At 38.1% G+C, this 23974-nt stretch overlaps 1 protein-coding gene across 2 annotated transcripts in view; it reads right to left on the minus strand.

The window, feature by feature from the left end:
- The window catches only part of cblb (Cbl proto-oncogene B, E3 ubiquitin protein ligase), a 73919-nt gene that overhangs the window by 14897 nt on the left and 35048 nt on the right, over positions 1-23974 (minus strand). For both annotated transcript variants that reach the window (XM_039675650.2, XM_039675649.2), the window contains exons 4-10: positions 20975-21121; positions 14167-14323; positions 11929-12050; positions 7567-7704; positions 5305-5392; positions 5077-5208; positions 1390-1581 (exon numbers count right to left, since the gene is read on the minus strand). In XM_039675650.2, coding sequence (XP_039531584.2) covers positions 1390-1581; positions 5077-5208; positions 5305-5392; positions 7567-7704; positions 11929-12050; positions 14167-14323; positions 20975-21121 — 976 coding nt within the window. The remainder of the gene's footprint in view (positions 1-1389; positions 1582-5076; positions 5209-5304; positions 5393-7566; positions 7705-11928; positions 12051-14166; positions 14324-20974; positions 21122-23974) is intronic.

Consider the following 23974-nt stretch of genomic DNA (forward strand, 5'->3'; position numbering starts at 1 on the left):
AAACTCTACCATTTAATGAATATACTCAGTGGAGCTGCGGAGGTTGTGTCCTTGTGAGGCAGGTTCCAACAGGTTTCTTTTTTTAATAAAAGAGACTGACATTTATGCTGGTGAAGAGCAGGAGGCTATCGCACCTATATAAAAGCAAGATATAGGTCTCTTTGAAGTCCAGTAAAGAAAGAGATTAAAACCACTAGGGAAAAAATGAAGATTGGTAGTGGAATGACAACAGTGATGAATGAAGTCTTATCTACTGAGCAGATTTAGGCAGAAACAAACTTCTAAATACTTGTAAACCTGTGATCACCGACAGTGATCTGGCTTTAAGTAAACATGAAATGCATTTAGGAGTGTAACAATACCCTCGTGTCACGATTCGATACATATCTCGATACTGAACTCACGATACGATATTATTGCAATACTCCAAAACATATAATAAAAGGTTAACAAAAAATGTACTGATGATTAAAATGCTAAATTTGATATTAAATTGTGGGTTTAAATGAATAGACTCAGACTTGGTGCTTGTAAGCCAAGGACAATGGTCACACCAGACTAAAATAATAATTTGACTAAAATAATTCTGTATATTTTAATTATTTTTAGATCTTTCACTGACTAGATATATTTTAAAATAAATATAGGCCACTTTTTACTGGTAACATCAGATATTTGTCATTATCAGGACCCATAAATATTCCCTCATTGCATAGTTTAATGTAGTACTGACACTAAAACTCTGAAAACTTTTTCTCACATAGTCATTTTTATTTTGGGGGGACTATACACGATATGCATTGTCACTATCCACGATGTGTATTGTTGCATTTCTGTATTGCGATATATTGTGGCACGATATATTGTTACACCCCTAAATGCATTAGACACGTATTCCAGAGTGAAAAAAAAAAGTATGTCTGGATTTGATTTGATTTTACCCATTAAAAAGTAGGCATTACACAGCAGAATGGATGGGAACGATTAAAAAATAAACATAAAAGTTGTGTAGGTTGATACATTTAGAAAAAAATATTATGTGGTCCAGCTTATTATTTTTGTATCTTTTTAATAACATGCCCAGATGAATTGTTCACAATAAGATCATGAAAAAATATTAAGCGTAAATAATTCATATTTCTAATACTTAGTCATATTGACAGTAAGTAATGTTATAAAAACATGTTGTTTTCTATACTTTATATACATAAAACAAAAATCAATCAGTTTCCACAAAAACACCCTTTTTTTTTTAATAAGAGACTACTTATAAAATTTATTTTATTATTCATTATATAAAAAATCTTATCAACCCCACACTTTTGAACAGTAGTCTAAGTAATTAAGATTAATTTCAATTTAATGTTGGGAATCTTATAGATGTTGTACCTTCCTGATGTGGTCTATGACCAATGATTCCTCTCTGTCATCATCATCATCCATGTCCAGCATAGGGGAGTTGAAGTGGTCCAGGAAGAAGCACTTGGCTCCTTCATTGCGTGGGTCAAACGGATCCACAATGATGGGCTCCGTCCCTTTGATCTCGCAGCGACAGAACGGGCAACCCTGACCGTCGGAGTCCTGCAGAAAAGAGTCGAGGACACACAGAGTGAACTTTAAAACACTAGCGCACACACTTGTAACGTGCACTCTCAAACATACACACACCCAAAGGCTCAAACACTTGTGGAAGTCCAGAAAACCGCCTCTTAATCGAAACAGACATGAACACACGCACATGGTGTAGTACCTTCGCTGATATCAACCTCAACGTTCTGGTCTGATTATTTGTATAGTGCTGTAAACACTGACACACTGTTGAGGAAATATGCCTTGGCCATGAGGAAACTCTTTACTGGCAGGATCTGAAGAGTCATGTTTGATTACAAACAGCTGGAACGCACATGCTACCCCTCTCCGGCCTGGTACCGAATTTCTCTTTTTCGATTTAGGATTACAGACACACACGCAGGCCACTCCGCCACGTCGCACACCTCCATACGGTCTGGAGACGGCTTACACATGGCGAAATGAACAACAATCATATTTAATTTCCTCCATTAAACTCTGAGAATCAAAGTGTGTCGATATTTACAAGAACAAAAGATGATCATGGCTGCCATCTGGTTGAGGGGTCGCGTGGGGAAAAAAAACCATCAAAGCATCGTTTGAAACCTAATCCTAATTAAAGCCTTTAACCGGAGACAGAGAAACACACCCCAACTGACTCGGCATAAAACAAGTCCATTGAAATGAAAAAGGGATAGTCAGTCACCATTGAGACTTCACTGATGTGTGTTCATAAACTCAGCCCAAAAATCTCCCTGCCAGCTAGGAGATGAGACGACACTTCTCTAGGCTCTCAACCGGTTCAATGGTTTATTTAACACACAGTCAGGTCTGTTTATAGGCAGGTGACAGGTTAAAGGGCAGCTATCCTTGCCGTTTTAAAAAACGAGAGCAGAGGGGATTTCTTGTTGTCTAAGAATGGACTTCACAGCTGAGGGCTTTTGAATGTCATTTTAAATGTGTTGTGACAATCTGTGTTCAGTGACAACAATTCTGACCTGAAGGAAAGATGACATCCTTCACACATTCTCACACTCAAATATGGAACAACAAAAGTAAACACTTGCATCTAAAATTAAAGTAACACATCAACCACGAATGTGCTCCACTAACATTTCACGAGCAGAAAGTGTCTGCACACAATCTTAATTTTGAGCAGTATGTCTACTGTTTTATATTTATTTCCATTTTATGAAATCTTTTGCTTGAAAAATGTGAGCTTGTGCAATTAAAATAAATGGCACTTTGATTTGACATTTTATTGTTTAAGGCAGTGACATTCACACATTTTTAAGCTCACAAATAATTTTTGGGGGCCACTGTATAGTTTCGATGAAGTGCTCTTCTGAATTTAATTAACTTGAGCGCTTCACTTCATTGTTGCGCTAAAGACTGGTTCACGGTCAATGATCACAAATCTAAGCCAAACCCATCAAAAACCTAGATGGTAGCAGATTCGATGTATAGAAGACCGAAAACGAATGTGCCCAACAGAACAAAAAACACAAAATATTACAATAGTCCTGCTTCTCCCTTAAATTTTCTAGTGATATAGTGAAGAATTGTATGATATTATTGGGGAGAGATACAGGGATGGGCATGTTGCTGGCCAGACTCAAACCAAGCACCGAGACTCGAATCAGGGTTTAAGCTCAGATCAGCTTGAATAAATCAAGTTTCCATTATGAAAGGGAAAAAAAAACAAAGATACACATGTAGCATGCATCTGGCTGAGGCGTCCGAGGCGTCCCAGAAGTATCTGTTTATCGAAAGAGAAGCTCTGATGCTTGGACAACACCGTAGATCAGAACATTTCTGAGAATACGGTCATTCCTTAAAATGTAAACACATACACACTTCATCCCAAATGTGTAACATCACTCTAACATCACCCACGTAAACATCCTCAATCACAATCATACACATTAATACGCAGGAACACACACCCAGAAGATTGCCGCAACCAGAGAGGACACATTTTCTACCCTATCTGCCTTTCCTTCACCTGTCTGCAGTCATGCCGCTTGCATTTGAGATCAGGACAAATGCAAGGGCGACAGAGACAGATTACCCGCTGTTCGTTCTCCAGTTGGTCCTGATGATGCTCAGTATTCAGGTCATAGCATGCCATTAAAGCACTCTTAACTAGATCCATTAGCTGAGCGCTGGGCGTCACTGAAGCGTTTACATGTGATGCAAAGAATTTCTTCAAAACGCATGCAAATAAGACGTGTTTCTCTCATGCATGAGCACAGCTGTGTGAAAAGCTGCAGAGGTGTGGTGGTATATATTTATATATATATATATATATATATATATATTAGGGCTGTCAAATGATTAATCATGATTAATTGCATCCAAAATAAATAAAAGTTTTTGTTTACATAATATATGTGGCTGTACTGTGTATAATTTTATGTATATATACACACACACACATGCTTGTATATATTTAAGAAATATTTTCATATATTATATGAAAATATTGTTTACAATAAGATCATGATTCATGATTTCAATAAGATCATGAAAATATTGTTTACAATAAGATCATGATCATGATTCATATATTATATATTTCATATATATATATATATATATATATATATATATATATACAATAATTATACACAGTGCACTCACATGTAAACAAAAACTTTTATTTTGGATGTGATTAATCATGATAATATAATATAATATAATATAATATAATATAATATAATATAATATAATATAATATAATATAATATAATATAATATAATATAATAATTCCTCTTATTTGTTTTGGAAGGTTTGTGGAAACTGTCTTGGAAAATTTTGCCCCGGACCTTTTTTAATTTATGCGTGTAAATAAACAAAATAAAATTAAAAAAGTAAAAGTAAATAAAAATGATTACAAATAAAATTGTTTGAAATAAACAAACCTTTCAATACTCATTGTGTAAAAATTATTTATATACTTTTTTTTATTATGAATGTCACACAGCTGTGTCGTCATTCCCAACACACCAAACAACTTTGCGGAAATAAAGTTAGCATACTGAGTTACTAAGGAAATATGAGAAGCCACGTATGAAGAAACCTCAAGATAAAGGTAAAATCGAGACAAATATCAATTTTAGTAGAATAAAAAATGCTAGTTATGAAATGAGCCATTACACATCAAAATAGTCACTTACTATTGCAATATACTGTATTTTAAGATATAATTTATTTATGTGATGCAAGGCTGAATTTTCATCAGCCATTACACCAGTATTTAGTGTCACACTACCCTTCAGAAATCATTAGAATATGTTGATTTGATACTTATTTATTATCAATGTCGGAAACAGTTGTGCTGCGTAATATTTTTTGTAACATTGATGAATAAAAAGTTAAAAAGAACAGCATTTATTAAAAACTTCTTACCGGTACTATACATGTCCGTGTATATCTCCAGCCATTGTTAAATCCATATAATAAAGTGTATTATAAATGAGTATAAAAACACCTGCAATATGTACCTGCCATGATGTCAAACAGGAAGTGCACATGAGGTGGCCACATGGCTCAATCTTTACATCTTTATCGTTTTCGGCGCAGATCTTACACAGCTGAAACGTAGAGCCCATTTCACAGTACAACTCATACTGTTCCTGAAAAGACCAAAAACAGAGAGGACAAAAAAAGATGACGAAGATGAAAATCAAAATCTGATATAAAGTCAACTCGTATGTGCATCTGTTACTAACCTGTGTGACCTTAATGTGGTCGTGTGGGGTGGGTTCACACAACCCGGTGAGATCTGGGTTATAACTGCGCCCATCTGGAAACAGATAACTGCAGATGGAGAGAAAGACAGCAAAAAGATGAGGTTAAGAGACTTGATCTCATGTGCAACTGGCTCTGTGGCATCTTTATTAGCAGTGCTGTGATACTGGGCCACCTCCACAGTCCATCCAATCACAGCCAATGTCTGAATTGCAGCACTTACAGCAGGGATCAAACCTCTCGGCTGGGGCAATCAGAGAGAGATAGATAGATAGAGAGAGAGAGAGAGAGAGAGAGAGAGAGAGAGAGAGAGAGAGAGAGAGAGAGAGAGAGAGAGAGAGAGAGAGAGAGAGAGAGAGAGAGAGAGAGAGAGAGAGAGAGAGAGAGAGAGAGAGAGAGAGAGAGAGAGAGAGAGAGAGAGAGAGAGAGATGTCCAGACAAAATTCCAGAGGAAAGAATTCAGCAGAATGGATTTTAACATGATAAAATATCTTTAATGAAACTGATAGCAGTTATTAAAGACTAAAAGAATAATCGTAAAAAAGACCTAACCCTAAAAAAAGAACAAATAATTTAATGATGGGAACTCCCAGTGAACTTAAAGGGATAGTTCACTTTGAAATTAATTTTTGATATGTTTTAGCTTACCTCAAGGGCATCCAAGATGTAGATGTCTTCGTATTTTCAATTTTGATATTTTTAGGTCAAACCGTTTTTGTCTATCGTTGATTTTTTTTCGCAACCGCACAAGAGATCACTTCCGGGGTTTTCCGGCGCGCTTGCGCAAATCGAAGCGCCCTCGCCCTCAGATCACTTGGACGTGACTGTGATTACAAGAGGTAAAAACGATATAAATACTGTTCGTTTTCTCACACAAACCGCTCGTTTCGTGTCTTAGGCCATCAATGTGTACTTACTTTTAAGAGTCATTAAATCATGTTTAATTTGGACTTTTCTGTGCATGCTCTTTGTGGTGAACCCAGGGTGAACCCCATCATACGACTGACAGACAAGAACGGTTTGACCTAAAAAAATCTAAATTGAAAACACTGTGGAAACAAAGACACCTACATCTTGGTTGCCCTTGAGGTAAGCTAAAACATATCAAAAAAACAATTTCAAGTGAACTATCCCTTTAATGGGGAAGCATGGTACAGCTCAGATGGTGTGAGACTGGCATGTGGCACTAGGCCGGGCAGACAGAGCCACAAGCCAGTGTGATGTGGTTAATAGACAGTTGACACAGCAACAGTGCAGCTAAAACCTGTAAATGACACCTCAAACAGACATGCCAGTAAGACACCTGCCAACGAAGAGAAAGAGGGGAGTGTGTGTCTGTGTGTGTTTACAAGACATATTGCCAGTTTTCCAGGACATATTGAGCTGATAGGATGCTACACAGAAGAACTACAGGAGTTTATTCCAATAAAATAGGACAAAACGAGCAGATATGAACACACGAGCGCCAGAAACCCACTCAATTAAACTTATGCAGTTAATATTAAAATATGTACCACTGCTGGTCAGATGCAGGCAATAATTACTTGTGTTTACATAGCTGAAATATGAGAAAGCCAATCAGTGCTCCACTGACTATTTTAATATTATTTGATTGAATATTTTTCATTTTTTATACATCCATACACACACAGTATTTTTTCATTTATTTTTTTAAAGACAATTCAGTGAAAAAACGTCAAGTAAACCCTAAAAACTGATGGTTTATTGATTTATTGCACTTTTTGACCAATTTTAGTTTAATAACTGATTTAGTTGAAATTCCTGTAAAAGAGTGACAAGTTATAATGAATGGAAAAAATACACTATATATCTTAATATAGTTTACATTTTGTGATGATAAAAGCAATCAAGCCGTTTAAATATGCCACATACTGTAGTATTTATCGCCCTATGTGAGTATACTTCATATATGTGGATATCTTATTTATCCAACTTTATATAAAGAGCCGGGTGATAATATATTTACCTTTTGTGACAGAATATGTTGCTTTACACTGTTTGTATACAGATAAAGTTAAATATATTAAAAGGTAAGAAAAATCAAACATAAAACTATAATGATATTGTATGTCAATGCCAAATCAGTGTGGAAGATCAGAAAATTCAGCAAGAGCAAATTAATATTCATGAGCTTAGACTTATTATTCATATACTGACATTTCTAGACATTATTTCAAAGAAATAGCTTTTACTTAGTAGCTTAAGCTGTCTGAGATACTCACAAGCCTTCTCTGCATCCATCGATGAGCGCCTGAAACAGTGGTTTGTTATGTGGTATGGTCTGCAGTATGTTGCCGTCACTGGTGACGTAGCCGATGGCCCACTGGCCTAACCGCGTACAACTCAGTCTGAAGATGTAGCTGGGGACAGTGTGAGAGAGAGCATTAAAAACAGCAAAGCACAAATGTTTTCGACAAACTTCTGTCACAATGGACAACTGGTCATAAACACATACTGTATTAGCTAGCATAGTTCATGTTTGTTGGTTGGATTCCAGGTGACGTTCTTTTAGCCACTGGAGGTTGTTGGCATGGTCATGAGCCTTTCCTCTGCTTGGGTTGATTACGTTAAAGAAATGATTTATTTGGGTAGAAACTGACAACAATACCAGTACATAACAGTTTTGATATCATAACAGCAATTATGAAATATCGAAGGCGATACATAACACAGGAGAGAAAAGCTGAACCATATGGATAACGTTCACTTTTTACAGAGAAATGTGAGAGGAAATTTTTCTCCGTTTTTGGAGTTATTCAAATACGTCTTTTGGTTATGTAACTGCTGAACAACAAATTCAGCCAGGATTAAGAGACTAGCTGGTACCAGACTGAACCTTTCCATTCAATATCCCACAGCGCCAGGGTGTCACAGACTGGCACTGAGGCTGGAAAAAAGAAAAACACTTTGGCTGACGGAGGAATGGAAGGAGAACAGGTTGACATTTCTCAGCAGGAGGTGGAAAGTTTAAACAAAGTGTCTTGAATACAGGTGCACAGAATTCGATTTGCAAAGGCAAATGTTCATTCTTTAATGTGAATGCGAATAAATGGACCAGACAATGGTTAGAAAGGCCAAAATAAGAATATTTGATATGATAAATGCAACACTGATGTAGAGCCAGACCGATATTATCGGCCGATATTAGGCATTTTCCAAACTACCGGTATCGGCAGTTATAATGGCCGATAAATGAATATTTCAAAAATAACATAAAAACAGAAACAGACGAAACACGCTTGAACCATGTCATGAGTGTTGGAGTTGTATAGTTTGTCCACCAGAGGGTACTCTACACCGTTCCTGTTGGCAACACTCATTGAATTGTTCACGATACATACATTGCTTGAATAACAATTAAAAGATCATCCCCATGAGTTCTCTTAACTCAAATAAGCATGACAAAATTTGTGACTATCATGTCCAGTTTAAAAAAATAAATAAAATATCGGCCGATATATCGGAATATCGGATTTTAAAACCCAAAAATATTTGTATCGGTATCGGCCTTCAAAATACTTTATCGGTTGGGCTCTACACTGATGTTTTGCCATGTTTGAGCCACTATTTTGAGACATAAGACCACACACACACTGAGACTCGTAACACGAAAAGCTCATGGCCTGATGTAAGAGATCATTGCAAGATTTCTGAATTACATTAGAGTTATTTCTAACGCAGCAGCTAGGGATGAATGGAACTCTGTGTTAGATGTGATTAATCTGTAAATGCTCTACTATACTGCTTTCACACTGGACACAGCTCTGTTGATGCACGGGGGAAACATTGTATAGGTCTCTACACTCTTGTTAACATTCTTTATCCTACCAACTCAACTCTCTTGTTTAATATGAGATTTGTTACAATCATTTTTTTTACTGAAAATCCCTTTCCATATTCATAATGTATGTAGAGAATAAGCAAAACTCACTGAAACTGAAAAAAGGCATCAAAAGTGCTGTTTACACCCGGCCACTTCATGTGTTCTCTCAGATCGGATTTATCAAAACGAGTGCACGTAACAGAAATCAACAGATATGAGCTGCGTTTTTTGATCACTTTCATTTCGTAAGATCATTTCGTTTCTTTACTTTTAATGATAACGATTGTGTTTTAAGCTTCTGCGACTTTCACTTTGATTTGTGATAGTTTGCACATTGGCTTTGCGAATAGATGCACACCTGCTCATCTGAGGTGATGCGTGTCGCAGTAGCGTTGTCATATCTGACTATAACAGGACATAACACGCTCTCACACGTTTATTTATTTTTTTGCATTTTTTGGAGGAGTAAAATTTGCATACGTGGTTTCAACAACCAGATGCATTTACACTTGTTCAGTTTCGTTTGGAATGCGGCCCAGACCACCTCCTGAAGTGATTTGAGCGATCAGATTCAAATCGCGTTTCAGAGGGCATTTACACCTGGTCTTTTCACGATCGGATAGCTATCCGATCACAGAAAACACATGAAGTAGCCAGGTGTAAACAGCACCTAAGAGACTAGTTTTAATCAAATCAGTTTTGACAAAAAAATCCATGCAGTTAGAATAAATGGAGACTTAAAGTGTTAGCTCACCCAAAAATGTAAATTTGACGTCAGAACGTCGGCTCATTATTGGCTAGCTCCTGGGTCATCGCACAGATGACCAGCGTCGGCCAATAGTGAGGTGACGTTCTGACGTAGAATCCAGAAGCGCTGCACTGTTTACACTACGTTAACAGTGTAAGAGAATGACGGGGAAGAGAAAAGATTGTTGAATAATGTTGTGATTTTGGTTTTGTTTGTTTGTTTGCGCTCAAAACGTATTCTTGTCGCTTCACAACATTAAGAAGAATAAGAAGTAGTTTTATTTATATAACACCTTTCCAGAAGCTCAATGTCACTTTACATTGTACATTCAATACATTTAGACACCCACATATACATTACACTCACATAGGATATATATAATCACATTGTCCAAAACGCATGTTAAAAAGATATGTTTTTAACTGGGTCTTGAAAGTAGCCAGGTAGTGAATTATGTAGTTGAGGAGCATTATTTAAACTGAAAGACCTACCACCTACAGCGGACAACCGCAAATGAGGAATAGACAGTAAACCAAGATCAGCTGATCTGAGAGACCGTGTAGGACGGTAAGGGTGGAGTAGGTCAGACAAATATTGTGGAGCAAGACCATTTAATGCTTTGAACGTTAGCATCTTACACGGTTTAACCAATGTAGTTACATGGACTATTTAACCAATGTTTTTACCACCTTTCTAGGTACTTTCAAGGAAGTTGCAATGACGTCGCTGTCAATGGAGGAACAGAAATCTCTCAGATTTCAGCAAAAATATCTTTATTTGTGTTGCAAAGATGAATGAAGGTCTTACGGGTTTGGAACGACATCAGGGTGAGTAATTACTGACAGAATTAAAATTTTGGGGTGAACTATCCCTTTAAGCATTGAGGTTGGAAAAACTGATTCAAGAATGATTTGTTCACGAATCAAGCATTATCACACAAAGTTAAGTTCAGAAGACCACTTTAAAAAAAAAGTGTCATTTTGGCTCAGTCATCATTTACTTTCATGTGACAAGGGTTTTCTTCAAAAATGGATTTCCAGCCATTAATGTTTGCTTCTTGAGGTAATTTAACTCCCAACGGCTGCACTGTGGCACTGTGCAGACACAGGTCCTGGTGGGCCGAGATCACAGACTCAATGTGAATGACCAGAGGAAGAACTGTCAAGTCACAAATACCCTCAGAGTCATTACACATAGATCATAAAAAGCTCTGAGCAGCTGTGTCGACAGCGGTAGAGAGTGTGTGAGCATGTCAAACGCTTGATTTTACCAGGTGACAGTTACGGGTAGAAATGTGAAACATATAGTCCCCTTGGGTGCCACCAAGACCTTCTCTAACCGCACACACACACACAGCTGTTGCTCCTCTTCAGTAGATTGGTATTTGCATACAGTTCAGCTCGACCACCCACCGTCCTCGACTTCCGTCTGTTTGTTTAGCCACATCTCTCCAACCCACATCAGCCATTTAAAAAGGCCCATCTTCCTGGTGAAATTCAAACAGAGGGAGCCCTCTCCCATAAAGTTTCTTATTTTATGGCCTCGCTATTATCTTGCTGTTGCGTTAAATGACTCCAACCAGTGTGTAATCGTGCCTGCCGTCTGGCTCTGGACCTCAGAGTTGTTTCAGCACTGATGCAATGCCATGCTGTCTCTAATCAGCTAATCCAAACAGCCTGGATTTAACTACCGCTGTCTCCCTGTGGCACAGTCCGCCACACTTGGCGTACTGGTATGGTACAATCTGGGTTACCAATGCAAAGGTCATGAGTGTATTTCCAGATTATATTGATCCTAGAAGCAGTGCTGACAAGAGTCGGCGAGAGCATAAGCACAGACAAAGAGACTCCTGTAATAAGCTAACATCTCCGCCTCGCCCACTTTCCCATGCAAGCGGGGTCGGCTGCCAGACTGGAGAAAAACAGCTGGCTGGCGCAGAGCACCACGCAGCAGATGGTATGTCTATTACAGCCATACAGTTACACACATACACACACGCAGACTAGTCTGTACCTGCCAGGTTTGTTGATGTACTTCTGCAGACGGGCCTTCACTTCATCATATGTCAGGAAGGCCATGTAGCCTGGGTGCGTGACTGCCAGAAAGTTCCAGTTCCTCAGGATTGAGCCCCATGGCTACAGGGAAGAGAAAAGTATTAGAGATAGAGGTAGTGGCTTTAGAAAGTCTATAATACTTGGTACTTCAAATAGCTCAGAAAACAGAAGTCAGACTGGAATGCAGTAGCATTCATTTTATTTTTTACCATCACTGACCTCCCAGAGAGTTACATCAAGATGGCTTTAAAGCACCAAATAAAATCGGTTAATATCCCTTGTAGCTGGACATACAACTTCAAAAAGTGTCAGAACAGTCATACAATTAGATTTGTATCTAAATCTAACTTAGTGGCAGTTATTTTAATAGAAACTCGGCACAAACACAAATTAAACATTTAACAAAAAGTGTAAATACGCAGTCCAAAATGCTGACTAAAGCAGTTTTTTTAATGTATAAATGTTACATAAAATTAAAACAGGGGGGGGGGGGGTCAAACCATGTGCTAATCATTTTAATGAAAGAGCACAAACAATTTTTAAACTATATATTTAACAAAAAGAAGTGCGCTAAATGAAAAACTGCAATATATGCGGTTTATAATGAAAATTAATAATAATATCTGGAAGTAAAAGTAACACTATCTGGAAGTAAAAAGTCCTTTATAGTTCATACATAATGGTAATGGGGAAGTGAATTGATCCATTAAAGATCTAAAGAAAAGTGAAGTTAGTTCTGAGAAAAGATCATTTGTTTGCAGATGCTGTTTTTTTAATTTTTAAAGGTTTTTTTAATGCAAAGGACTCCCAAATATGATGATCCCCTGGTTCTTTTTCATGTATAGACCTGTTTATACTGTGTGAGAATTGTAGAATTTAATGACAATTTTCTTACATAAAAAAATAGCTTGTATATTCTCACTGTACAAAAGGTATTTATAAAAGATTATCTAGAAATATTTACTTTTTTACTTACTTTTTCCCAAATCACAGATCATTTTAGATGTATGGATTTTACATAAACCGGAAGATATTCGATTCGATTCAGATTTATTTGTAAAGTATTGTTCCAAAGCAGCATATTTTGATATGGGATTGTGTTAAACTGTTAAACATTAAATATATTTAAATATAAATATTGATTTATTGGTATTTATACACATTAATCTATTAAAATGCTCACTTTGACAGCCCTAAAGACATCTTTTATTGGCTATTTTCATCTCACCCTGGACTGTAGTTTCATAACCCCTGATCTATAATGCAATGAAATGATATTTAGACAATTTTTTTCAGACTGACTTGAACATCCAATACTTTGTTTCTTTGTGCATTTTTAAATAAACTCATCTTGACATGACAACTAAATGAAAAGCAGCTGGGACTCAAACAAGTTTGTTCTGTTTCCTTTTTCCTCTTACAAGCCGACTGAACTAATCAAGCAATTTCCAAAAATCGTGAGAAGAGCTAAAAGGAGACGTTTGGATGTTCAAATGAGCAGGGTGTAGTTTTGTTGGCTTTGGCTGTTAAGGTAGCGGGGGTCGTGTGTGGTGATTCAGCCGGGGGAAGGTCACATGATGATCAGAAGCTCGGCATGAGACATTAACTCCATTTTGATCGCTGATTGACTCACACGCATAAACAGATCCACGCTAATGAAATGATGAGGGCCCTTTCAACACATTTATGGGAATTTTAGTATTTTTTTTGCAGCTTGCAGGCTTGAGTAGGTAGACAAATAGTGGGTGTTTTGCAACCGATACGTAATAAAGCTTGTGCAAACACAGGTTTTCAAGCATGTGTGTGTTGTGGTCAAAGATGAGGTGAGTTTTTCTAAGGGATTCCTCTGTGTAAAACAAACCTCCCACTCTACACTCATTTGCAGAGGTGATCCCCAGTGTTAGCACTATTTTCCATCAGCACGAGGAAACTAATGACTACAAAAAATGTTTTCAATTTAAATGTGGTTTGTGAGACATCTATGTACAAGGTTTCTCCACAGAATGAGTAGATCGACCCACACTGGAGACAGAGAAAACAACGGGTGTGCCTTCTGTCTTGCTTTCGTTATTGCGATTAGCTGTTTTCAGAGAGAAGTTGACATTTAAATGCTATCATCTGGAGATCTAACGTGTTTGTCGTGGTGAGAAAGTTGGTTTTAGATGAGATTTAGGGATTTGAGGAGTTCGGGGGTTACCTGGAAAAGACGAGTGAAGATGTCGAACTCAAAGACAGAGATATAGTCATTGCAGGTGAGGTCGATGGTAGATTTCAGAGCCATGGCCTCCAACCCGGAGCTGATGGGATGCACGTCGTGAAGGCACTGCCGGAACATTTTCCATGACACTATTGTTCTGGAATTACACGAAACACACAAATGCACGGTGGGATTAGACTTGTGTAAATCCTTCAAGAAATGCATCCAGTTGCTTTGGGCTATAAACACATGAACTGAATCAGACATCAAATCCTTAAATCGCTGGCCTGTGAAAACACTGAAGTACTAAACATTTCTGAAGATAATGTGAGTGGTTGCCATGAGTGTGTACAGTATAATATAAATGTAGTGGAAAATACTCAAAACAATATGCACTGGGAGTCTATGGGTTAGCTGAAAGTCCAAGGGTTCCTCAAACTTGTAAAATGAGTGTACAAATCCCACACATTATAGAATATTAAAAAGAATTTAGTACTAAAAGGACATTTCTAGCCTGCTTTTAACCCTCTGAGAAACAGACTTATGGTGCGTTCACACCGGACGTGAATAGTGCGTCAGGCGCGAGGGATTTCAATGTTAAGTCAGTGTAAAAAGGCGTTACACGTGTAAAAAATTCCTGCGGCGCGAATGAGGCGTAGATCGCGGCACAGTAGACGCGAATAATCGCGCTTCAAGTTTGCACAAATTGAGCATCTGGCGCATTAAGCGCGAATGATTTAGTTAGTGCTATTTGTATCACGCGTTTGATGCGAATTCGTGCCTGCCGCCCGTGTTGAAAAATCTGAACTTTGGCATCAATTCGCATTGCGTTAACCAATCAGGAGCCTAGCTGCTTGCTCACATGGTGAAGTATCTGGATGGTCAAGAGCGCCAATTTCGCTCTTGACGCGCGAATGGATTCAAAGTGTTCAAGCGTATAACTGGACGCGGTAGGCGCGAATTTGACGCGCTATTTGTGTCTGGTGTGAACACACAGTAAAAGAAACAATGTAAAGTTGATCGATTTAGGAATTACTGTTTTCAAAGCCTGCACAGAAATACGACTGATTCACCAAATAATCCACAGTGAAATATCTACAGAGACATTCACATAGTTAATAAATAAGCACATTCCTAGCATTAGGATCCTTTGAAAGGTATAGTTATTTTTAAGAAGTGATCTCACTAATGCGCTAATGCGCCAGTGGGCGGGGCCAAACACCCGATGATGTAGAAGTAGCTGTTGATCATCTTCTGCAGAGGCGTTCTTTCAAATATCTATGACGTCATAAATCGGCACTTTCCAAAACGAGCCATTTTCAGACTAGGTTTCAATAAAAGCTGTTTTGAAACTAACAAGAAAGCGTTCAGTTCTAAAACATACAGGATCCTCCTATAGTATGGTGACGTCTTATACAGTAGCATATGTCAAAAGCTAAAGGAAAATTTGATTTCTCAATTCATTACCTCTTCAAAAAACAAAAACACATTCGCAAGAATGACTAAGAACGCAAGTCTTATGCTGTATCCGTGCCTATGACTGTAAACTCTTATTCACGTACTGTAAAAATGTTGTATGCATTCCCCTGGTGGTCTATAAGAGACACAAAATGGAGGTCGTGAGGTGAATAGCAGAGCATGTGGAGAAAAGTGCCGCCCACACACTGCTTCGACTTTTCTTAAGAACGGTTTCATAAACACTGACCGCCACAAATTGACCAGTCAACACTTTCAGACACAAAAACACACTCAGAAGGAAAAAAAGAGAAAACAAAGTAGAGCTGTTTCTTAAGCCGGTTCTCTTTAACAAAAAAAAAAAAACACTTCAAGCAAAAGGCACATCATATTCCTTCAAGTAAGAAAAACAAAATCGTCACACTAATAACCAGAGGACCTACTGCTCATTATTTTGACAACCTGACAGTGCCAGCCACCCTGAGAGAGCATTTACCCATCATTCCTGTGACTCCTGTTGGATGCTGAGATTCTTAGATTGCTTTGGGACCAAAACCAAGAACTTCCCATTTTGTGAGTAGCCTGAATGAAACTTGTTATGGATTAAAACAGTTATACTGGATTGGGGATCAGACCCTGCTAATCAGGTCAATAAAGAGACAATGGCGTGGAAGATGCGCACTGAATCAGACAGACCAGCAGGTTAATGAGGAAACATCAGCTCTGCTGATTCTAATTAGAGAGGGCAGTGGCCTGCTGGCTAAGTCTCAACACATACAGAAACCTTTCTTACACACATGGTTAACCAATCTAAATGACAAGAACATCTTCTTGACTTCTATTGCTCTTTAAAAAGTTATTAAATTAATTATTAATACGATATTAAAATTCCCTTCCTATACTGGAAGATGTGATTCTGATTACAGTTTTTGGTTACACTTTACTTGAAGGGGTGTGCATAAGACTAACATGACACCTTCATAATCATGACATGTTATGAATATGAAGGAAGTTTTATGCATGTATGTGACAACTGTCATTAAGTGTCATTCGCTCGGTTATGACATTTTTAATGCTAATATGACATTGTTTGAGATGACAACTTGATATAAACCAATACATCATAACCTGTCAGTGTCTTTGTCATGACAATTTGACAACACAACCTGTCATAAACATGACATAGCAGATTAATATCAAACTTAAGATTAAGAAACCACCTAGCTTTATGTGTTAACATTATATTAAACTGTCAGGTGGTTGGTTTGTCATGAGGCTATTATAACATTTTAATGACAAATTCAATTAGTACCACTGTAGTCGAGGTCACAAAAAATATTCATGACAGTTATAATGACCTCATGACAGCCAATGTCAAAGCCAACCACATGACAGTTTAACTTAATTTTAAGTTGTCATGACAAAGACACTGACAGGTTATGATGTATTGGTTTATGTCAAGATGTCATAACAAAGACATCTTAAACAATGTCATATTTGCATTCAAAATGTCATTATTGAGCGAAAGGCACTTAAATGACAGTTATCATATACATGCATAAACCTTACTTCATATTCAAGACATATGTCATTTATTGGTTATGAAGGTGTCATGGCAATCTTATGAACACCCGTTCAATTAAAGTGTTACCCAGTTTTAACTGTAATTTAATAATGAAGAGACACTTCAAAGGTCCTAAGTTTAACTAAATGTAGCGAGTCACTTGTATGTTAATTTCTATAATCTTTATGATTCAAACTCATTTTCATTTCATCATGTCATGAGTTTTGTGCATGATGCACCTTCAGCAAGTTTAAACTGCAGTTTAGCATGGAACCTTTACAGAGCAGAATTGTGTTTTGCATATGTATTAATCAGCATCCGCAGCGAAACGGCACAAAAGTGCTGATGCATCGCCAGGAATAAGGAAACACACCCTGGCTTTCTGACACACTTGCTAAACGCTGGTCAGTGCGGTGAAAAAAACAATGAATCAATCTGGTGGGTTTACTGGAGGGTAGAGAAAGAAAAGCTTGGCTCATTATCCCATATGGAGCGTTACAAGTCATTTTTTTTCCTCTTAAACTGTCACTGGTGCGCATGAAGCAGCTGGACGGAAGAGCTGAGCGTGGTTCTGTGAAGAAAGACGAGATCTAGTTTAATTACATGTTTTAGAATAGCTGACCTCTTAATTAAGGAAGACTTTTTAATGGGCTAAGGGCATCTCTCAGTGGATGACATAAAAGGAAGCTCATTAAGGACCCTGTCCTTGCCAATTACTGATCCAGGGCAGGTGTAAAGATGCACATAATTGCATCATGCCAATAAATAAATGAGTGAATGGGTGGAGACCGGAGAGCCACAGCGAGGCAGGAGGCGGATTTCTGCATGCATTTAAAGGCATCAATAATCCTCAGCAAAGTGTTGTGCGTCAAGAGAAACTAATTGGGTAAAATTCTGAATCAGAGTGCCAGCTCTGGGGCGATTCGGTTGTGTGATAATCCATGTGCTATCAGAGTAAAATCAGCGAGTGCATTAATTTAATTCACTAAACAGCTGCCGCCAGAGTAAGACAGAAAACAGGCAGCTCAGTCGGTGGCCTTCAGTGTTGCCACTGGAAACTGCGCTCCTATTGGCCCGTGGCCACTTACCGCATTTAAACCGATTTGAGTCTCTGTGGACAGAAGGGAGTTTAATAAGAAAAATTAACTTGGAAACAAATCTCTCCGCCCTCGACCCGTCAGTCAGCCAAACAGCGGGACGTTTATATGAACTGATAATGAGGAAACAGTGCTGCTTCTCTTTTTTTCCCCCTCATTATATCATCTGCATATCAAATGCCCACAATGCATCTGCTCTGGGTTAGTCTGTACATCATTATCTATGCTAGACCCGTCTGAAGACAGAACTGAAACTGATCTGAGAACGGTGTTCGGATGAGAGAGGGGGAGGTAACTTATAACACATATATTCCATTCTCTATGCATGGTTACTCTGAGTAAAAGCTTTGTATTCCATTAAGTGGCACAGACAGAGAGAGAGAGAGAGAGAGCATATGACTGATATTTTCTTTCTAGTCTTAGAGCATTCTGACCTGATCGATGAATTACTGCAGTGACAGGACAACAGTCTTATTTTTCAAGGTTTAAAGAATCCATCCAATAACTATTATGGTAAATGTTATATATAAATCGCAAATTTTTTCACAAATTTTTGGAAATTACCACCACAAAATCAGTCATTTTGATCGCAAAAAATCACACACAAAAAAATCGTGAAATCCTGGAGGGACTGAATAAGGTCTAGAGAACAAGTATATACACAGCAGGGTCCAAAAGTCGGATATCACGAACTGAAAATGCTTCAATTTCGCCTTTTTCCCCACAAAAAAAAATTTTATTAATAATTTTACCCAATTTTTTTACCTTTTACCTTTAAACAAGCTCATTTATTTGGTTTCAATGTACAAACACACGCACAGACATGCTTACTATGTAGGAACTGTAACTCTGCGAGCTTCAAATCTGAGCTTTAGTGCTCACTGGATTGATGGCATGAGGATGCTGAGCTTTCTATTTCCATACAGAGAGAGAGAAAAACAGAGATAGAAGAGCTAAAGGAAGGCCGCTCTGTTTCTCGTATCAATGACTCATGCACACTTCCTCTGTACAGAGCGGGAAGTAGACCTTTATAATAATCTATAATATATCAGAGCAGTAACAAGATACACACTAGAGACTGCTCCGGTCTTTTCCCATCCCTCAATCTCTCTTTCTCTCTCCCCTTCTTTTGCTTTTCCTCTCTGGGATAGCTAATCACACATGCCCCATTATGAGGCCTTCCCGTCTCTAGCAAGGTCTGTGTATCCGTGCATGCATTTACACTTCCTTTAACCCTCCGATTTGCTGGATTAAACAGAAGATAAGATATGCCACAGAAATTGCAAATGAATTAAACATTGCAAACGTTTTAAACACCTCTTAAAGATCTAGAGAGATCTGCGCTCAGATGATTTTTCTGAGAGTTGCGCTTGGAATGGAAATCAGCTTTATTCAGATTTAATCCAATATTATTAATAATTAAATAATCATTTTTTTTTCGTCCTATCAGGAGAACCAACTAAAAAGAGTCAAAGAATGTTTACAATTAAAAATACTAAATTTATCCAGTCAAGAACAGGGAGTGATTTTCTCTTTATCTTTTGTTCTTTGATTAACATGATAAACAGTAGCAGGTTTATTAGGCTCCTGTCACTTTAAGAGCTTACGCATGGATCTAATATATTGTTACACAACAGGCATACTAACCTATTTACGTTAAAAAAACTGACTGTTTTAACCTCAATACTCAACATGACTGGCATTTTGACATAATTTTGTGTGTATTTGACCGTTTAAGCGCAATTAACCATGAAAAGGAGCTCTTAAGTTGTCAAATTGATATATTCCATGTCACTTTTGTCTTTATTCTTCTTTATTTATGTTTATTCTATGTTTTTTGTGGTTATGTTTATTATGGTTCCCATGAGTGTAAAACAAATTCCCCTTTGGGGCAATAAAGGTTTCATTCATTCATTCAATTTGCTGCTCGTGAGCTGTTTGAGAGGCGGCTTTTTACACCAATTATAAAGATCAGCGTTAAACCAGTAGAAATTTAAAAAATTCAAGCACTATTCGATTCGATTGAATGAGATGAGAGACAATTTTTTACTGTATTACTACTATATTATTCTCTGGAAATCATTTTAAACCATTTTAAAGAAAAACATAAATCTACTGTAAACACAATTAAAAATCATTACCCTTTAGAACACAGAATATATTTTTTTCCCTTATTTTATTATTATTTTTCCGTGGACCACCTAGCACTTCATGAGGGTGCCCGTATCCCGGTTTAAAAACTCAACTAGCCCAAAAAATACTATACGCTGGCAGTACAGCAAACTGAAACTCTTCCCAGCAAAAAAGCCAAGGCTGGTCAAGGAGTCTGAGAAGACTCATATTCCAGAATTAAGACAGAGGGTAAAGACACTTAATGCTATCTATTAGGGAAAAAAATCATCTAACCAGTGACCTTCACCTCACAAACGCTGACTAGAGCAGTTAGGAAAGGCATTATTGAGTCTGGTTTAGTGTGCAGATGTATGCTAAATCACAGGGCTGACTCAAGAACAGCACTCCAGCACATGACCAGACAGTTCACCCCAATTACTCACTGCTAAATGGAGGAGAGAAAAAGCCTTTTCTCCAAGACAATTGTTTTAATTGATTTGAGCTCTAATGATAGACTGGAAAGTTTGCATCTAATTTGCCAGATACATCTGGAAACGAGAAGAAAACTCCTCAAACTTACTTATCGCCAAAAGACCTTCTCCAAAATTCGGCGGCGTCTGCCTTGGTAATGCGGAATGTGTCTCCTTGGAACTGTCCACCTAGAAAGATGGCTTTAATCTCGGCCAACATGTGACTGAAGATCAGCGAGAGCTTGGTGAGGTTCCGTCTGCAAGAGAACAAAGCACAGGTTAGAGACACACAAAGAGAGAAAACGGACTCTCAGCATTCTTTATTGAGCCAGTTTCTTGTCCTTGACCTTGTCTGGAAGTTAATGTGCCGCACACGTCTCCAGTACAACAGCGTGAGGATACAGTGCAATCTGATGCACGCAGTCTGAAGGGCATGTCGTGGCCACACCAGAAAACAAACACTCACTGGGCTACGGCCAACAGAACAGAGACGACTACTTCTGAACACTAAAATGACTGACTGTCTACAGAGATGTATAGTCAATAAACAGATTTTTGAATTCTGAATGTATTTTTTTCTACAAACTAAAGTTTTTCAACAACAATTTTGTGACTATAGAATTATTTTGCAAATCAGACTTTTTTATATATATATATAAAAATGAATAAATATACAAATATATAAGAAGTTTTAATATAGATAATTTGGGACTTTGTATAAATAATTATTCTATTCTTAATAATAACAGTATTATTATTATTATTATTATTATTATGAAATGGATAATATTAATAAAATTTTTACTTAAAAATCCCATACATTTTCTCTATAAAATATTCATTTGCAAATTCATTATTCATAGAAATTATTATATATATTTGTTGAGTATGCAAATAATGCAGTAAAACAATGAGTTTATGACTCATCGATGAATCATTCATTTTATTTTGCACCATTGTGTCAGTCGCAATGCTCGTGGGATGCATATATAGTATATATATCACAGAATGAATAAGTGGGATGCGGACAATATTGTATGACTCTCAAACAAATTGTTCTTTTGATTGAATATTTTTTATGGATTTGTTTAAACTTTTCACTTCACAAGGCGCCTCAAATAATTTAATTCCAATTTGTATGCCACTCTTTCATAATTCAAATGCACAAGTACATGAAATAGTCGTTGCTTAAGTTTAAAGCTTGTACTAGTACTTTTCCCAAATGTTACAGTATGTTAACCTTGAGTATCTTTACTTTCACTCACACGTACCTACTGAGTAATTTATAAAACAGTCCTGTAGACATGCAAACAAATATAATTAGTTACACCATCTCTAGATACCACAAGTCATTAATATTTTCAAAGTTGTGTTGCAAAGTGACTTTTCCCATATTGCCTTTTGGCTGGCAGAAAGAGACTAGTCCTCAGGGGCTTGTCCCCTTCCTCTCCCTGTGCCGTCCTCCTGTGGGATTAGAGCGGGAAGATAACCCACCTTTCAGAACAACCTTTCAGGTGGCACTCAATTACGTGGGGCCACTCAGCCCGAGGGAGGTCGAGAGGAACCGGGCTGCAAGCCGTAGATAACTAGCCCCTCTGAGGCACAACAAAACACACACAAACTTCCAGAATTCACAGCGGTATTTTGTAAAGCTGCAATTGGGCACCTGGAGCTCCCAGGAGCATTGTCGAAATTCGCACCAACCGTCTCGGTACGTGCAAACAATTTCATCGGCATCAGACCCTATTTCGCATTTGAATTTCTTGTCTAAATCTGGGTGTATATAGAGACCCATTCATTAGTGTGCTGTATTAGCGTAGCTTCCTGTCAAAACATAGCTGTTACAAAGCAATTAACACGTTAGCAGCGATGCGGAACCGGTGAGAAAGGAGAGAAATTGGCAGATGAGACTGGGGGTCAAATACAGAGGTGTATTTTACTTCAGCATCTCTATTATTCGAAGTTGTTTTAAAGCGCTAGTCATAATCAAGAGTCATTTAAACAGTTTTAAACTATCAGTGATGCATGATCCCACCACCCAAACCAGTTGAGCAGAAATCCCACCCTGCTGTGAATTTCATTGGTTAAAAGAGCTGTATGTGAGAAATGTATTTCAAATAATCATACAATGGCCCTGATATGTCATTAGACATTAATAAATCATGTTCATTTCAAATACTTATATCACTGACAACAGTAGTCCAGCCAAGATATTGTCATTTAAAAAGTGAAGTTGCAGCCCTCAACTGATGTTGATGTTGTCATGTTGTGTTTTGGTCTGATGCTCCACCCTCCACCGATCTACCAATCACAAAGTCAGTATGTTGCACCATCTGGGTTGCCAGCTCTGCTCTAGTTACCACAGCTGCAGATACAAACCAGTCGGATAAAACAATGTTGGACCCTTCAGCCTATCTGGCAACCTCGAGGGATCAGGGGGCGGAGCTGGGGAGGTTTAGGGGTGGGTTTAGGGATCAGGGGGTGGAGCTGGGTAGATTTAGGGATCAGGGGGTGGGGCTGGGTAGGTTTAGGGATCAGGGGGTGGGGCTGGGTAGGTTTAGGGGTGGGTTTAGGGATCAGGGGGTGGGGCTGGGTAGGTTTAGGGATCAGGGGGTGGAGCTGGGGAGGTTTAGGGGTGGGTTTAGGGATCAGGGGGTGGAGCTGGGTAGGTTTAGGGATCAGGGGGTGGGGCTGGGTAGGTTTAGGGGTGGGTTTAGGGATCAGGGGGTGGAGCTGGGGAGGTTTAGGTATATGTAAGGTGGGAGGAGTTGGATCTGGATCCGACTCCTCCCCGTGGATTTCATGTTCTGCAGTGAGGAGGACCATCTCAGTTTGGCCACAATCTTACATACATACAGCTTAGTGACAGGTAGGTTTAGGGATCAGTGTTTGGTGTAGGAAATGTGTACAGTGATTGACATGACCAATGAAATCTTTATAAGAATCTGCGGGGCAGGATTTCCACTGAACTTGTTTCGTGTCAGTGATAAACCGGTGTGAGAAACTTGTTTAGTTCTCAATGATATTTATTGCAATAAAACTCTTTTCAGCCTAACTTAGCCGAGGGGATACTTTTATTTCTTTATAAGTCTCTGATGAACCCAACAGTG

The sequence above is a fragment of the Pimephales promelas genome, chromosome 23, assembly GCF_988280905.1.
Source record: "Pimephales promelas chromosome 23, fPimPro1.hap1.1, whole genome shotgun sequence".
NCBI lineage: Eukaryota > Metazoa > Chordata > Actinopteri > Cypriniformes > Leuciscidae > Pimephales > Pimephales promelas.